The sequence below is a fragment of the Parasteatoda tepidariorum genome, chromosome 4 (genome assembly GCF_982258835.1).
Source record: "Parasteatoda tepidariorum strain Cologne lab strain chromosome 4, Ptep-v5.0, whole genome shotgun sequence".
Classification (NCBI taxonomy): domain Eukaryota; kingdom Metazoa; phylum Arthropoda; class Arachnida; order Araneae; family Theridiidae; genus Parasteatoda; species Parasteatoda tepidariorum.
Genome location: NC_141758.1, coordinates 9,555,197 through 9,574,303, shown reverse-complemented (window position 1 = coordinate 9,574,303; position 19,107 = coordinate 9,555,197). Strand labels below are relative to the sequence as shown.

The 19,107-nt window shown below is 32.5% G+C and overlaps 1 protein-coding gene across 2 annotated transcripts; it reads right to left on the bottom strand.

Moving 5' to 3' along the window:
- Nucleotides 1–1,588: 1,588 nt before the first annotated feature.
- On the bottom strand, nt 1,589–16,919 carry LOC147810642 (uncharacterized). 2 transcript variants are annotated; one of them, XM_087160626.1, is made up of 6 exons: nt 16,760–16,919; nt 10,602–10,943; nt 9,293–9,535; nt 6,238–6,459; nt 4,555–4,785; nt 1,589–1,903 (listed from the first exon to the last, which is right to left on the bottom strand). In XM_087160626.1, exons 1-6 carry the CDS (start codon nt 16,815–16,817, stop codon nt 1,716–1,718), a joined length of 1,284 nt encoding a protein of 427 aa, XP_087016752.1. In that variant the 5' UTR covers nt 16,818–16,919; the 3' UTR covers nt 1,589–1,715. The 2 variants fall into 2 exon arrangements, with proteins under 2 accessions (XP_087016752.1, XP_087016753.1); XM_087160627.1 differs by having other exon boundaries at nt 1,589–1,834.
- Between the last annotated feature and the right edge of the window lie 2,188 nt (nt 16,920–19,107).

Below are 19,107 nucleotides of genomic sequence, written 5' to 3'. Positions count from 1 at the left end.
AGACATAATGTAGAAAAATTAATATCGAAAAAAAGCCGTACTTAGATTTTTATACAGCTGTAACCTATACAAGCCTGCCAACTAATACGGTGTTTGTAAAATATTTTACAGAGGGGTAGACACTTAAAAAGTTTGCTTAACACGTTGAGCGCCGCGTCAGCCATCGGTGTCTGACACTGGACTTTTCATTTAGGCCGCGTCAATGACTGGTGGCTGACACTGAAATTACATTTAGGCTGCGTCAACGATCGGTGGCTGGCTCTGAAATTACATTTAGGCGGCGTCAACGACCGGTGGCTGACACTGAAATTACACTTAAGCCGCGTCAGCCATCGGTGTCTGACACTGGACTTTCATTTAGGCCGCGTCAACGACTGGTGGCTGACACTGAAATTACATTTAGGCTGCGTCAACGATCGGTGGCTGGCTCTGAAATTACATTTAGGCGGTGTCAACGACCGGTGGCTGACACTGAAATTACGCTTAAGCCGCGTCAACCTGTGACTGACACTGAAATTACATTTAGGCTGCGTCAACGACCTGTGGCTGACACTGAAATTACATTTAGGCTGCGTCAACGACCGGTGGCTGACACTGAATTACATTTAGGTGGCGTCTGCCACCGCTTGCTGACGCTGACCTTTCACATAGGCCGCGAACAGCTGGCTGACAGCGTATAACATGATATAGAACTATAAAATTTACACTCTTTTATGGAATTGTAGAAAATTTATTCAAAATTTACTTAATTATTGTGATTCTTAGTTTAATAAATTCAATTTAGAAGATTTTTATAAACCACTATTTTTAAACAATTCGTAGGTATATATTATTCACCACTTTTATCAGACATGTCATGCTAAACCTTTTATTAACTAGTAAACTCTGTCTATATTTGCAAATTTAGTTTGTAGTTATTTACCGTATGGCCAGCAGGGGTGAAAGCGAGACGGAAAAGAGGAAAGGCTGGTAGCATACCTGCCAACTTTCACTCCTTCCGAGAATGGATTTTCAGAGTGATTGTAAAACAATAAACGAAAATCAATTTGATTCAAGAATATATTTATATTTTGATCCCGTTGAAATTTGCTTGCGCAGGGATTATTATGCTTTTATATATTTATTGTAATTATTTATATCTAGTGGTTGTCAGACTCATTTATAATTATTATTATAATTCAAAAAGTTAATTGGAATAACCTGAGTACTGCTACCACTTTAAATATGAAAATAAAATCTTCCGCAAAATCCGGAAGAGATGGCAGGTATATGGCAGTCAAAACATTTCAGTAAAGGAACAATACCTGTTACTAGGAGAAGTAGATTTATATATATTTTAAAATCTTAAAAAAAGCTTGGTAGTTACAGATATTTTATTTTTCTCGGAAAAAATGCTATAATAAAACGTCTTTCGTACCAGTTTATCATCTTTTCCGTCTTGCTATATAAGTTCACTCAGCCATGATGGCCAGAAGAGCAAGCTATGTAAAATTAATGCGGTATTCAACGGGTTAACTAGAAGTATGTTAAACTTTCTAGTGGGAGCAATTGAAAAGTCATCGATTTGTGCTAAATTTTGAAGTATTCGCTCAATTGGACAACCTTTTATTTACTTAAATTCAAATACATAAAAAGTTCATTTGATTAAACATCAATAGCAATAAATATTGAAATTAAAAAGAATAAAACATTTTGAGAATTTTGAATTTGAAATATTAAGATTTGGTTGAAATTCGCTTGAAACTGTAGAAAAAAAATTCAATAAAAACCACACTTGAATTGCCCAATTCATCAGGAATACTGTTGACATCATCAGATTCCTTTTTCACATCATCTAAATGAAATGAATCGTCCAATTCATCAGGAATACTGTTGACATCATCAGATTCCTTTTTCACATCATCTAAATGAAACAAAAATCTAATTATACAAAAGAAAAAATTCATCAATTATTAAACCAACGATAAAAAATCAGAAGACAATCTTCGACATGAAATGCATTAAATGCAACTAAGTAATACTTTGTTCTCATTATTTAATGGGAATTTTGAAGTTTTGCCTGCTTTTTTATTCAAAGGCTGAAAAAAAATTTCTTCCAGTATTTGATCCAGAAGTTCCTTTGTCTTCTGGATTGCGTTTAAAATTACATAACTACGAAGTTGAGCATTGGTAGTTTAAGCGCAATAAAAAAATAACTAAGCAGCAAACTTTAAAATTTTACAAGTTTTGGTAATAACAAATAATTTAATTTTAAACAAGTTAGAATGGTTCTGTTATCAGCTTTTGCCGGGTTACAAACAGGCATGAATATTTTCAAAAACTAATTTTCATTTTCACAAATAACGTAATTTTGGCAAGCGCCGGCATTTCACAGCATTCGTTTCTTGAATATCGCGTTGACGATGTCGATCGACATTATATAACGTTTGTAAATGGTGAGAGATATCAATGGACATTCCCCAGCGTTTTTTACTATATCGAACAATATTGTTTTGCGATATTGAATATACGCTATGAAAGGGGTTCATTTATATATAGTACAATATTTCGCAGCGATACTGTTCAATGTTGGAAGATAAGTTTTTACGATTTGTTTTTGAGATGTGCATACCTGCCAACTTTTAATTCCTTCCATTATGAATTTTCCCAGTGGTATTAAAATGGAATTAAAATTTCAATTTCAAGCAAAAATATATGTCGTATTTGATAAGACTTAAGCTTTCAACCATGAACTTAAACTGGAGTAGAGAACTAAGTGCCTGTCCGAGAAGCGGACAATTGACCTCTTCATCTGAGGTAATGCCCGCGGGCGCCTGTAATGATGTCGATGGAGAATTTCAACCATGATAGTAACACATATTAATATATTTGCTTAACTTTTTTAAAAATAGTGGTGATCAAAATCATTTAAAAATTAAGTTTATAAAAGAAAAAAATAGTATATATTTACTACCACTTTAAATATCAAAATAGAATTTTATGCCAAATGCGTAATAGTTGGCAGGTATGGATATGTGCTACTTGGGTCGTAAACCCAAAATTCCGCCGACTGCTCACCGACGAGTATAAAATAAAATAAGTTGAGGTGCGCCATCTTGCCTCCAGACCATGTCATTCAGCGCATAGTAGCAGCAGTTCTGGTATGACGTAAATTTACGTCATGGCTACATAGCGTCAGCCTGTTACAGAGCATATGTTACAAACCAACGCCATGTTACAAACACACAGGACGCCTAACCATGTGCGTCCTACATTTTAAAGGTTTTCTTCGTTTGAATATCTGGTAAAAGTTATTCTATAATTTTATTTTGACTTTATCCTGCGCATTGACTCTATCTCTGCTCTTCCTCAATATTTTTGTCATGTTCATGCGTTGTTTTATGCGTTCAATGCTTCTATCATTCATGTGTTTCCTTGTTCATGTGTTTTTGGACGTGGGCAGAGCTGCTTTTCGTGTGTCGTGCAGAGCGTACCTGTTTTTGTGATACGCGTACCTTCTTACACTGCGTTTAAGGTTTTTGCTTGAGCTGAACTTATTGTAACGAAAAAAATGGGTGATGCAAATTCAAAAATGTCGAGTCACTTTACCTACAAAACCATAACCGTTGTCGTTTTAGAATCTCAAGCTTATACCTCTGAATATGCTACATCTGAAATCTCATCTCGATTGGTTGAACTGCCGCTAGAGGTCTATAAATTATTTTTATGACCACCCCTTTCTCACAACTGTATTTAAAATTGAATGGATTGACATGCATCTGAAAGAATTTTTATAATTTTTTTTTCCTGTCAGTAGTGAGTGACCTCTGACCGCGGCCAACATGTGAATGACCACTGTAACTATTTTAAAAATTAGCGCGAAAAAAGACATCGGTTTCCACTAGCAGTATGCAACGAATGTTAATGCCCTGCTTTTTAGGACAGGTCGGCGTTACAAAACATTAGCTTGAAGCGAGCGCTAACCTCTTGATTGGTCAATTTGTGCGTTAGACAGCATACGCCATCGAACGCATAGATTGAACGATAACTGCCGTCCGAATCAACTGCAGTTGAATTACAACGTAACGTTCACTACCGAAACAATGGCAAACAGCAGCCAACCGATTGTTGAAATCGGCCAAGATTTTAATTTCGAGGTAAAATTAATCTCTGAAATTTAAAAAATTATCTAATTTGAATAATGTGAGATATGAATCATACAAAGATCCCATGCTTTAAACAATCTGTGGTTACAGATTAAAAGGAATTTTTTTTCCCTCTTAAGCACTGGTTCACAATAACACAAATAAAGTTATAGGAACGAGCTACAAAATCAAAATAGACATTTGTTTACGTCATTAACGCATGCGCAATGTGAGATAATGTCTGAGTTGGAAAGACTGCTCACGCTGAGCTTGCAAAACAGTATTTTGTTGGGTTCAGGGATTCCTCAACTTTCAGTTAACGCCCACAGAAGGCCCGCCCTTATCTTAAGAAACAAGTCCTTTATATTCATTCTTCTTTATTATTTTTGGGATTCGCGGTTTTATTGAAAATATGTAATACTTTATTTACCACAATTTTCTTCATCACTTCCATCTGAACAGTCCCTCTGATGATTGCAAACAGATTGTTTAGGAATGCATTTATTTTCATCGCATCTAAAATGAGTTTCCTCGTCGCACTCATAAGTTTCGCAGTTTTCTTCATCATTTCCTTTCTTGCAATCCTCTTTTCCGTCACATCTATATTTTTGAGGAACACATTGTTTGTTGCCGCAATAAAACCCTCCGCATTCGGATTGTGCTGATGAAAAAAAAAAGACACACACAGTCAGAAATCATTCTACTTAGACTTCACTATTTAATAAACTTAAAATGATTCCACCAACTGCATTCTTAAATGCTTAAACGTTACTGTTTTCAACATTTTAAAGTATTTTTTTTTTTGGTCTTTTTGAAGATTTTTTGTTTCGTTTTATGGAGATGGTGTATAGCTGGGAAACTATCCGGAAAAAGAAACAACAGAAACTTGAAACCGCGGGCGTGATAATTTTTTTTAAATCCAGCCAAAATTTGCTCAGATGCTAAATGGTTTCCTAAAGTAATTTCTCAAAATAGTTAAAAAAAATTTTATTAGGTTTAGCACCGAAATTTTGAATATCTAATGTATTCTAAATAGTGACTTAAGTAGAATTTGTATGTGTATGTATTTTTACATGTAGCCAAGATTATTTTGTCTTAATACATTTTCATTTAAAATATGAATTAGTCTTTAATTATTGACTATGCTTCATACTATTTCTTCAGCTAGGAAAAAACGATAGTGCACGTGCAGGCCGGTACCCAGAACCTCAAGGTTTATTTATAATCCCTCTAAACAAATCTTTATTTTATTAGATTACGTAGAGCAGGTTAATTTATAATTAATTCTAATCCAACTTGCAACATGGCTAAATCGATTAATATTGTTAACTGATCTTGAGGCACGTGGCTGACCTGCATGAGCACGTCGGAGAATGGTAATTGATATTTAACGTAAGAAATGAAACGATTATTTTGCTTTGGTTAAATCGCAACGAAAAAAATTGGTTTTCCTTAGCAGTATGCAACGAATCTTAAGGCCTGGTTTCTTAGGACAGGTCGACGTTAGAAAACGTTACCTTGATGCGAGCGTTAACCTCTTGTTTATTTAATTTGCGCATTAGACAGCATACGTCATCGAACGCTCAGCTTGAACGACAATAGCCGTTCGAATCAACTACAGTTGAATTGCAACGTAACGTTAACTACCGAAACAATGGCGGACAACAGCCAACAGATAATTGATATCGCCCACGATTTTGATTTCGAGGAAAAATTAACCTCTGAAATTTAAAAAAAATGATCTAATTTTTATAATGTGAGATATGAATCATCCAAAGATCCCAATCTGTGGTAACAGATAAAAAGAAATTTTTTTCCCTCTTAAGCACTGGTTGACAATAACACATATAAAGTTATAGGATCGAGCTACAAAATCAAAATAGATATTTGTTTACGTCATTATCACATGCGCAATGCGAGATAATGCCTGCGTTGGAGCGACTGATCACGCTGTGCTTGCAAAACAGTATTTTGTTAGGGTCAGGGTACGTCAAATTTCAGCTGACGCCCGCAGAAGGCCATTGTCTTAAGAAACCAGTCCTCTACATCCATTTTTTTAAAATTTATTTTTGCGATACGCGGTTTTATTAAAAACATGTAATACTTTATTTACCACAGTTATCTTCATCACTTCCATCTGAACAGTCCCTCCAACGATTGCAAACATATCGTTCAGGAATGAATCTATTTTCATCGCATCTAAACTGAGTTTCCTCGTCGCCCTCGCAGTTTACTTCATCGTTTCCGTTTTTGCAAATCATCCATCCGTCACACCTATACATTTGAGGAATACATTCTTTGTTGCCGCAATAAAACCCTCCGCATTCTGATTGTGCTGATAAAAAAACAAACAAACACAGAGTCAAAAATCATTCTACTTAGAGTTCACTATATAATAAACTTAAAATGTTTCCGCCAACTGCATTCTTAAATGTTTAAACATTACTGTTTTCAACATTTTAAAGAATTTAGTTTCGGACTTTTTGCAGATTTTTTTTTGTTTTATGGAATTGGTGTATAGCTGAGCTATACTGTCTAGGATTAGAAACAACATAAACTTAAAACCCAGATAGCAAAATAAGTATTTTTTTCACTCAACAAAAACTTCTTAACCTAAAATTTGGCTGTGATTTGATGATTGATGTAGAGCAGTGGTTGCCAACTGGCGGCTCGCGAAGCCTTTTTTTGTGGCCCGCTAACTAAAATATATTGGTTATCTTTTTTCTGCCGACAATTTTCGTAAAAAATTCTATATGTGTTTAAAATGCTTTTCTTTCGTTTAAAAAACCCTAATTTCTTCGTTTCTGTGAAATTTAACATACCAACGGTGCAAAAAAATGTATTTCTCAGGTCTTGCATCCAAGAAAATATTTATTCAAATTCTAAAATAACCGTGTATGCTGCTCTTTTTAATTTCGTTTTTTTCGTATTTTGTGAATATAATATAGCACGTGCGTATTAGAAATTTTCTCTACGAAATTCTCTGATTTAACTTTTTGATGCTACTCATTTTGGATGAAATTATTTAAATTTGTAACTTTTAAAATTCATAAAAAAGGGAATGAATATCATGTTTTATTTAAATTCCTTGAATATCGCATGAACGGAAAAGATGAAAAAAAAAATTAATATGCTCGAGAATTTTTTGTTGTTGTTGTTGCTATGATTCCTAATAAGTCGGAAAAAAGTTTACTTATCACATAATTAAATTTAAAAGAAGAAAAAAAAAATCTTGCGACTAAGTTTCTGATTAGGGAAGGTCCAAAATGAATACTCAATCAGCATTATTTGAAATTTTTTTTATTTTGCTTTTTAATATTGAAAAAACTTTCATAAAAATTCGTCACTAGTATTTAATGTTTCTTTATACATTCAAGAGTCTTGTAAAATTTTGGTAAAGTTGCGGCCCGCCATTTGACAGGTGTTTTTAATTGCGGCCTCCAGCAGCATGTAAGTTGGAAACCTCTGGTGCATTAGTTGAATTTAGCCATTTTCCAAGTAGAAAAATATCTCCAAATTGGTGTTTGCTTTTAAGCAGGTTAATAATTTTTTTAAATGTTTATTATTTAAATATATAAATATTTAATTATTATTAAATAGTTTAATAATTAATAATTTCTCATTATTTAACTGTTTGATAATTTAAACAGTTAAATAATAATTTAAATATTCGTCCGTTATCAAGACAAAATGTTGGATTGACTTAATTGTTGTTGTCACAAATTGTTACCACAGCTTAAAATTTAAATTGATGTCATGATTTGACCTTGAGAAGACTACTCATAAATGCATGCTTAAGTGCGGTTTTTGAATATGGGCCAAAGATCTGAAACCTAACTAAACTACCGTATCTAACTATAGAATGAACTCTGAACTAAATTAGTAAAGTGTCAAATTTTCAGATGGCAGCAAGCGTTGACATTTTGGCAGATCAAAAATCCAAATTCATCGAAATAGTGTTGTTTTTATAGAAGAATTGCGTTAGTATTTCCTATTTTGACTTTACGTCATAAAACTTTTGCACTGATTAATTAGCATATTTTAAGTATGATAATATAAATTTCTAACGATAGTTATGCCAATATGAAATCTAATCGTTAGATCATTTACAGAGAAAGACTGATGGTTGGTAGCATATATGATACCGTGATTTGATAACACCTTTCAGCAGTTATCACAAACTATTTAAATGCAAAGTATTTTTACTAATGACGAGAAAACTTCATGGTCAATTCTCTCTCATCTGCATTAGTATGTTAAAGTTGAAAAAAAAAATTTGTACTAAACCATTGAGTTTCAAATTCTGAGGTCCCGCATTGAACTGTTAGTAAGCACAGCCAGTAGAACACTGAAGTTAAGCATAACGCTGGCTGCAGTAAGCGGGTGGATGACCACTTTGATCAGACCTGCGCAGGGACCGAGGGTGCATGGTATCGGTCTTCGTTAAACTGTTCCATCTTTTTTATAACCGTCGCTGCACAGCCGACCCAATTTAATGGGTTTACGACTACTAACGTTCAAATCCGTAGCCTTGTAATTTTTAATCTAATCCAGAAGACAAAGAAACTCCTGGATCAAGTATTGGGAGAAATTTGCCTTCGTGGAGGATTTTTTTTAATAGAACTAACCCGCCTTTGCGTGACATAGAGAAGAAGACCACGAGAACCCACCACGGTTAGCCTGACGGCAAAGGGACTCTAACCCATGATCCGTCTATCACTGAGGATATTTCACGTTGGAACTGCGTTCGATACAAGCCGGATGCGGAATTCGTATCGACTGGGATTCGAACCCGGTTCACCTCATTGGAAGACGAACGCTCTATCACATGAGCCATCACGGCTCAAACTGTTCTATCGTAAAGTTCACGACTTCACGCGCACGATTCTTCTGATCATCCTTATGGATGTTTCCCTGACCGTCGTCAATACCCCATTGCACAGCTCTAGTGCGACGTAAATAAAGTATACTACCTATCTATCAAAAATGCAGATTTTTTTTAGACTATCTAAATACGAATAAACTATTGCAAAGATTACTCAAGATAACGATAAACTCACTTGTTTCTGAACTTTAAAATACCAATTAGAGGTGAAACAGAATTCGTCATGAAAAGTTTCTCCCGCGGTACAGTGTTCTCATAAAAAAAGATTAAAAATATAACTTACAGCAAATTTTTTCATCAGACTTATCGAAGCATTGATAACTACCGTCGCAAACTCTCTCTTTTGGGATGCATTGTCCAGACTTGCATTGGAACTTCCCATCCTCACAAGAATTGGGTCTGCAGCCATCTTCGTCTTCCCCCTCAGAACAATCCTCCATACTATCGCAGACCCAAAGCCGCGAAATGCAAGTACCATTGTTACATTTGAATTGTTGGGGTGAGCATTCTTCAGATGGATTGAAATCTGAAACAGAAAAAGGCTTCGTATAGTGTAAAGTATTTTTGGTAATAGTCCATATAGTTGTAGAGTTCATATATCTAAAAGGCATGGTTTCTTAGGACAAGTCGGCGTTACAAAACGTCAGCTTGAAGAGACAGCTAACCCCTGATTGGCCAATTTGTAAGTTAGACAGCATAAGTCATCGAGTGCTCAGCTTGAACGACGACTGACGTCCGAATCAGCTGCAGTTGGATTACAACGCACAGTGGGGCAGCTTCCAAGGTTTCGTGGCCAAAATTAGTATTTCGATAAAATTAGTTTCAAAATTTGGGTTTTTTTATTTAGTGTTTTCAAGTGCAGGTAAATTGAATTCATAGTTGAAATTTTGAAATACACTAAAAATACCAACAAAAAAAAACAAGATGGCGGCTGAAATATGGCGAGCAATATATATATATATATATATATATATATATATATATATATATATATATATATATATATATATATATATATATATATATATATATATATATATATATATATATATATATATATATATATATATATATATATATATATATATATATATATATATAGTACGTTAAATAAATAAATATAGCAATGAAAATATAATAATTTTCGTAATTTTATATTAAAAATGAGAAGCAAAATATATTTCCGAAGTGATATTACAAAAAAACGCGAAAACGTTCTGTATATTTAGTTCACCTTTGCAACATGGGCAAAATGGGGCAGGTTTTGTCGAAAGAAGAAACATCAAAGAAGACAACAAAATATAGTTTAGATAGTTACCTCGTGGAACTTTTTGGAACTAAGTTTTGAAAGTCATTCATACGTTGTAAAATGTCAAGTGATAAGATATAGCAGATGGTCTCAGATCTCGTTTTAAGTTTAGAAGGCTTACCAGTAAATCACATAACAAACCTTTTCAGCTTTACATTAAAAGGGTTTTGGTGAGTGAAAATAAACCTTATTTTGCTATCTGGGTCTGGGATGTTCGGGAGCGAAGTAATAAACAGATTCGGAACTTTCAAATATTTTAAAATGCAGATAAAGTTTTATTTACCGCAATTTGATTCGTCACTCTTATCTCTACAGTCATAATTTCCGTCGCATGCTTGTGATTTCGGGATGCATTGCCCGCTTCTACATCGGAAGTCTGTTTCTAAGTCACATGCAAGGCAATCGCTTTCGTCACTGTCATCTGCACAGTCATATATTCCATCACATACGTTGAGTTTATAGATGCATTGCCCGCTTCTACATCGAAAGTGGTATTCTGAGTCACAAACTCTGGAATGACAATCGCGTTCGTCACTGTTATCTTCGCAATCTTCCTCTCCGTCGCAAGCATGCCTATCACTTATACAATTTCCATCGTCGCATTGAAATTCGAACAACGAACAATCTGTAACAAAAAAAAAAATAAAAATAAATAAATTCTTTAAAATAAATATAGATTTCAGTTACTGAGGCTAATAACAGGTACAGGAATCAAAACGTTTGATTTTTTAAAAATAAAATTCTTACTTTTTATTATTTTTCATTTATTTTCGATGGAAATAAATCCGTTAGCTTGCTCCTCTTTCCTTATAGTTCGCTCTCTTTTTTCCCCTTTCATGAAATTGTATTAAGTTCATTTCGTGCAAGAGACATTTTTACTAATATCTAGTTTTTTTACATATGAAAAAATAACTTTAAACAATGACATTTTGACGTTATTTTTCCCGTTTTCAACTCTTCCTTAATTATTGATCAATTTTCCCGTTTTTATTGTTTATAGGAAATTTCATGTAGTATATTTTGTATAAACGTTCTTTTTTGTATCCAATGATTTCTGCAGTATTGTAGTGTATCTACCACTACAAATATACAATTCCTATTCATTAGTTTGTAAGAAATGTTAACTCGATTCTATGATGGGCTACCTAATTCTCATAGATGAAGTTTAACATTGTTGTTATCTATACTACCTCCACGTAAGTAACTTTCGGATGAACTCGCCTACCTTATCAAATATTCCCATTCGATCTGAACACGCCATTATTGACAGTAATGCCCACTTCGATCTGAACATGCCAGCTTCGATGGGTGGTCCACATTGAAAATTGACTTGTGTCTGTCACATTATCCAACTGCTCGGGTTGTTGTCACTCAGTCACACAACGTCGGCCTGCATACACTTGACTGCTAATGGCAACCGTGAACTTAATACAGATCTCACGATCAGCAAAAAGTACGGTGATCTTAATACGGCTCTACCGGCTTCTCACAAAACAGCAATGAATCAACTAGCGGTGCCTGTTCATTGAATTCCATTACATATATAATTCTGGTGGGGGAGTACTGTATTGTATCTACCACCACAAAAATACAATTCTAATTCATTAGTATATAAATAATGTTAACTCGAATCTGTAACAGGGTACCTTTTCTTAGATGAAGGTTAATATTGTCTGAAACCTCCACAGTATTTTTATATACTAAAAAATAAGGGAACTTAACTAACTTTAAAAAGGGAATACGCGCACTGCCAAACTCGTCTCAAGTTGGATTTTTAATGTTTCTCAGATTCCCGTCCGTAACCCTTTGACGCAGAATTTTAATAAAAAAAAATATATTTTTCACTATTTTGTATTAATTCAGATCAAAACAATTAAGAGATTTTCATATCGTTTTTGTATGAAATTGTACTAAGTTCATTTTGTGCTGGAAATATTTTTTACTAATATCTAGTTATTTTACATGTAAAAAAAATTACTTTAAAAAATGACATTTTGACGTTATTTTATCCGTTTTCAACTCTTCCTTAATTTTGATCTATTTATCCGTTTTTATTGTTTATAGGAAATTTAATGCAGCATATATTATATCTAATGATTTCTGTAGTATTTTTATATACTAAAAAAAGAAGGGAACTAAAGTTACCTCAGAGAGGATTTTTGATGTTTCTCAGATTCCTTTCTGTAACACTTTAAAGCAGAATTTTCATAAAAAATATTTTTCGTTACTTTCTATTAATTTAGGTCAAAATAAGTGTTGTTGTTGTTGTAGTTAATTTACGTCGCACTAGAGCTGCACGATGGGCTATCGGCGACGGTCTGGGAAGCACCCCTAAGGATGATCCGAAGACATACCATCACAATTTTGATCCTCAGCAGAGGGGATGGTACCCCTGCTTCGGTAGCCCGACGACCTGCACGCGAAGTCGAGGAATTTAACGTAGAACAGTTTAACGAGGACCAATGCCGCACACCCTCGGTCCCTACGTAGACTGATCCAAGTGGTCACCCACCCGCTCACTGACCGTAACCAGTGATGCTTGACTTCGGTGATCTGCTGGGAAACGTGTCTTAACGATTAGTCCACTGCGGGACGTCAAAATAAGTGAAAAATATTATATTTAGCAATTTGATAATACATAGTTATGAAATACAGAATGAAACGCCGGTGTATTTTTCCGAGTATTCTAAACGGTGTATTTTTCTGAGAAACTTCTAAACACAGCTCACTTCCAATGATTTTTCAAATGTGCACTTATTTGCTATGACTTGACTCTAAAAGAAATAGTTATTCAACATAGAAATTTCTTTAGTTTTAGAAAGTCAATTATTGATAAATGTTTGAAAATGAATTTAAAAAAAATGAATACTACTCATTTCTGTATTTTATATTTTAGGACACATATAATTCCGATAATCTGATGGATTTTTTTTAGTAATGGTTTGACTGTTTTTATAAGCAAAAAATATAAAAATATATTTTTACTTGTCATATGAGCATCTGAAATTTTTTTTATATATATAAATGAGGGTCACCAGTATTCCATCTGCGTCAAGGGTCTGCCGCACCAAATCTAAAAATATTTGATTTTCGTTTCCATTTTTTGTCCATCGTCCAAACTGGCATAATGAATGTGACTGCAAAACCATTAATATCAGCACTCTAGCTCATTTGCAGAAACTTTAGTGAGAGCCTGTCGGCATAATCGTTTACTAGATAAGTTATGTCAGTACCCAGAAAGCATGTAACCTGTCGGAATTTCATCTTAATTGTCACGAAAATTTTTGAACTAAAAATCTTTTTTAAGTAAAGAAAAAATACTGCAGTTTCAAACCTTTTATCCTAAAAGGATTAAAAAAATTTTTTAAAGCTTTTTTAATAAGGATTTTCACTTAGGTAAAAAGGTCATTAAGGTCCAGAAGGAAGTTTTAGTTGACGTCACACTAGTGATAGGATCAAATGGCATTGTGCAATAAAAATTCGTGACACGGGGGATTTTTATCTGAGCATACAAGATTTCGCGAAAAGAAACCTTATGATGACCTAGACTTAAAATTATTTTAACCTTGAGACTAGCTTTATTAAAGGATTTCTTTCACGCTGGCAAACCCTTAGACAACCTCGATTTAAGGTTTTTATATAAAAGGTTGTTTTCCAATGTTTTGGATCAGGATAATGTGCGTAGAATAGGGCAGGTTGTCACAGACCTCGAAAGTTTACATGTTAACCGCATTACAAACCTTATGAGGTTTACATAAAAAGGATTTTACGTAGTGGAAATAAACCTTATTTTGCAACCTGGGAATCCGACTTACTAAAGCATGCATTGGAGGTGCGTTCTCGATGAATTTCAACATTTTCTGACCGTTAAAAGCAGAATTTATCATGAAATTTTCATCACAACCAATTTTGACCAGACTGCGAAAATAGTTCAAATTTGAATTGGTGTTCTGTGCTAGTTGAATAGGCTTGCTTCACTCTTTCTTTCACTTGCAGGCGGAATTGAGAGCGCCATTTTTGTCGCCAAATAGAATTTATCGTCAATCGTAATTTCGACAAAATTTTCTAGCGAGGGTGCTTCAATTTCGAACTGATCACGAAGCGAATGCTAGTTGCATTTGTTTCCTAAATTATTCAAGCGAGCTTCATAGCCCTTTTTATCGCCAATCAGAATTTTGACAGTTTTTGCTTTATCGGCAATCGGTTGCTTAAACAGACACTAAACGAAAAAGAATGAAAAGAAAGAAAAAGAAAGTAAACATGTGAAAAAAATTATTATAAAAAAACTAAAAAGAAAGAAGAGAAGAAAATAAAGCGGAAAAGAAACTAAAAATTTTAAAACAGAATTTTAAATTAAAAATAAAATTTTTTTAATTTTAAACATTCTAAAATGCTAAGAAGAAAGAAAAAAAAAGAAAGAGAAGAAAAAAGAAAGAAAAGTAAAGAACGCAAGAATATAAAACACATTTTTCTTAAGAGTCTAAAAAGGGGTAATAAATCTATTTTTAACAGACAAAAAAAGAAAGAAGTTGGGTGCACTTTCATAATAGCCGTGTGAGACAACGTGTCCAATAAATTGCAACGTGATCAAATTGGTTAATTTTATTACATAAAAGACAAGGAAAAAAAGAAGAAACATATTTTAAGAAATTTTTTATGTTTGTATGCTTTTACACTATATAAAATTTTAATTCAATAATGTCATTGGTCAGAATTTCTAATGACAAAGAAAAATTATAAGAAAAATAAAAAGATACTATTCAAGCAATCTTTCGGGCAGTTTCATGGCATGCAAACACCTTAGTATTGAGTTGAGCTTCACGATCAAAATGTGAAGAAAAATAGCCGATATTGGGCATAAAAGTTCTAAAACTAAAATGAATCATTTTCATGTAATAATTAAACATGACTAAAAAATAAGGAAGTTAATTTTTTGAATTTAAAAAAAAAACTTTTATCGCATTTATGAATTTACATTGCCTGAGGTACAGTATTTAAGTAAAAATCGCCTTTTCCTATTATTTAGCCCTTTATACGGTTTTGGTTAGTATACTAACTTCAAATTTTAAATAAAGATGGGAAACCAGATTTGTTCGACCATCTACAGATAAATTCAGGGAATACAAAGAAGGGTGTTCTTTTACATAAATGCGAGTAACAATAAAGGTTAGAGTGAGATCAAGAGGTCAACATTATAGAGAGCTACTTTCTCGTGCACGTTATGCGCCGTTATTTCAACGTCCAAATTTACTGCCACCTCTTTTTAGTAGGAAAAGTTTTAAGTTCCACCACCCAAAGAAAACAGTTTTAAAAATCAAATTAGCTTTTGGGTAATAAACTATATTAATTTTATTTAATAAGTCAATCACAATCCCAAAAATATTTAATCATAACATAAACTCGAAGCAAATGGCAGTATAAAGGTTTATTGAATCTCAGGTCTATCACTACCGAAAACTCCTCCATGTCTTTCAAATTGATGGGACCAGGCCTGATTATCGCCAAGGGCCCACACTTTCTGGGGGAGGGGGGCTCAAAAATTAGTAAAAAGTCCACAATATGACTATTTTTTTAAAAACTGAGAGAAAAAGTTTTTTTTTCAAAAAATGCACTTTTTTAAATTTTTTTTTTTAATATTGTGATAAACCAAACTCGTGTCAACATTACACTAATCAAATTCGAAAGTGCAGCTGAATTTGAATTGGTGCAATTTTTACGTCAACAGCTAAAGTAAATGCACTGAATATGCATTTAAATTTTTTAAAAGTATTATATTTAAATAAACTATTATTTAAATGTGTTTTATATTTTCTATGACTACTACAAATTTGGCTCTTTAGAATATTTTTTGCGTGCATTTTTTAATAAAAATTATAAGTAATAACCTTAATATCTTAGCATACATGCAGAACGTATCGTTAAATCTAATGAAAAGTCGGATAGCTTTGTGTTGGTTTAAGTACTAAATAAAAAGAATAATTGCAGCTTACTATAAAAAATAATTCTACTTTTAGAAAAAATCACTGATTTTCAATTGTTTGTGGTCACTAAACTATTTTTATTTTGACATAACATTGTTTCGTTGTTTTATATTTTGCTTCAATATATAGATACGAGAACTTTATCTTAGAAAAATGATCTTCAATCGTCTGCTTTCAAAATTTTTTAGAATGTTTCTCTTGAATCATACAGTTGAATAGATTATTTTTTATTATTAGGACTACTCTTTAAAAAATTAATTTCAAAATATTTCGTAAGCGGCCCGGAAAATTTGGTGGGCATTGGTCCTGAATTTGTTTTGATCTGTCCCTGTATGGGGCATACGCTATTCATTTTTAAACAGCAAAAAATTATTTTATTTTCACCCAAGTCCACTTCAAAAACATTTTTAAAACATATGTTTTAATATTTAAATATAAATCAAACGTGAAAGTAGCTTACCTGGCGCTGATGAAACTACAACGAAGATTAACAAAGCAATTATTATGTGTGGAATCATTGTATATAGTTGATCGGACAACTTACAATTGAGTTAATATTTTAAAAATAGCAAATAATGATTTGCCTTAACAAGCATTAAATGAGGAAGTCCACAAAGAATTATATCAGGAACCGGAAAACAATTAAAATGTTTTGATAAAAGACTCTTAACAAACAAAGAAAAGTTTAACTACTTATACGTCTAATCTCACCAAAATTCTATTTTTTTCTACAGCAAGTTGAGTGATTGGGAGTTTATTACACTAGATTGCCGAAGGAAGTCATTTTATCTGCTATTTCATTTGCAAAAAAAGTACAAATAGTAATGCAAATTTCTTTTGAAGCGAAGTAATTTTTTTTATTATTCATATTTACTAATAAATTTTTATATCACTGTAAATAATGTTAAAAAAAATATTAAAAAGTAATTTGAATTCTTTTTTCACACATTAATTGTTCCTTCACAATTCAGTCATTTTGATTGCTTTTGGGCAATATAGGTATATACTAAGTTTCAGTCTTTCTAGTGTTTATGAAGACTAAATCACATGATAAATATTTAAAAAAAAATTCATTAATATCAAACTGTACTTATTTTTTTAAATGAAAGTTATAAAATGGGGGGAAAATTTTTCATGTACCAATTAAGTGGGTTTCGCTTGAAAAGTTTTTTATAATTATTTTTAAACTGTCCCTTGTAAAGTTTAAAGTAACATTTTAGATAAAGTATACAATTTTTGACTATCATTATATTCTAATAGTTCTGTAATGCAAAATATACTGTACCACAGATAGATGCATAGATAGATTGAAAGAATATATGAAAAATCTTTGTTGGACTCAAACATCAAACTCTAAAAACCATTCATTCATACAAAGAAAAAATTGTTTAGTCTGGCAGTGTCTGGGGTTCTCTTTTTCTATGGTTTATCGTTTCTCAATATCGAAGGATGGCAATTTTATGGAAGCATTCCTTCAAAAGAAATTAATAAAGATTATTCTTGTAAACTAGTGACTCAAAGTGTCACATGAATGTTCAAATTGGTTTACAAAAAGTTAATATTAGGTAATTGGCTACTTATTAGCTAATTAATAATCACTAAAGAAATGGACTATATTCCTGAAATCGGAGATGAGTCTGTAAATGATTTGGATGATTCACTAAAGTACCACTAGCATGTTTATTTTAACATTCTGGATCAATAGGCGTCCCTAAATCTGAAAATGGCCGAACATTGCAGAATAATTTATGATGGAAACTGCAGTTCTTCGCTTCCTGTGTTAAAATATGATGTCTGCGTCACGTGAAAACTACATGCACTGTTAATAATTTTTTATTTTCTAATTAGAGCACTTGTGCATAATTTCGTATTTAACTAATTAAAGTTTCCTTTCTGCAAATTTAATTTGAAAAATGAAGTTAACCGTCATAGTAATAAATTAACGAATGAGAGTTGTTTGCTTATTTGTAAGATATAATATAATTATCAAAAGTCTAGTTGTAGAACATTATATGCATATAATTCTAATTACTGCTGCAGATAAAATATTTATATTTCGATTTCTTCAAACAAATAATTAAACAATAGTACAAATTGAACTTGAATTATGTGTGACTGATGGACACTTGCCCTATTGCATTTCATTTACTCTGAAAAATCACTTGATTTGAATCCCATAAAAAATTTAATTGACTCTTTGGAATAGCGAATTAATCTCAGAAATACACGCAAAGAATTGCATCATAAAATCCTGCGTTAGCGGCTTAAATTGGATACGTACGAAACCAAGTGGATTAACTTCCTAACATAATAAAACTGTTATCGAGACCACACAAGGAAAAATAAAACTCTTCGTGATTTCTCAAGAAGAGAGTGATCCGATTGAGCTAACTACAAAATATTGCTTAAGAAATATATTGCTTTAATGGATTCCTTCAGAAATAGGTTTAATAATACTACATAACTAAAGTTGCCAAATATACGTTCTCAAGAATAATATAAAAACGGCCGAGATTTGTTTCCTAAAAAGATGATCGTTCTTTTTGATGTAATTCAAAGGTTTATTGAGAAAAATAACAATAAATAACAGGTCAAATAACAATAATCTTTTTCAAAAAATGATTTTTAATGAAACATTGATGAATTAAAATTTTAAAACTAAGCCTATTATTATCCGAATATGAATTTTTTTAGTGATTTCCAGGAGATTTTAGTAAGGACTTCATTAAACAAGAATTTTTGTTTTGAAAATAATGCACTAACTATAAGTGTATATAAATTCAAACATATCTATAATTTCCTATTTGT

Coding starts and splice junctions, on each gene's coding strand:
- LOC147810642 (XM_087160626.1), bottom strand. CDS start 16,817: ATGATTCCACACATAATAATTGCTTTGTTAATCTTCGTTGTAGTTTCA. Junction 6,460..9,292: donor GTCTGATGAAAAAATTTGCT/GTAAGTTATATT, acceptor TTTTTTTATCAG/CACAATCAGAATGCGGAGGG. Junction 4,786..6,237: donor AAGTGATGAAGATAACTGTG/GTAAATAAAGTA, acceptor TTTTTTCATCAG/CACAATCCGAATGCGGAGGG.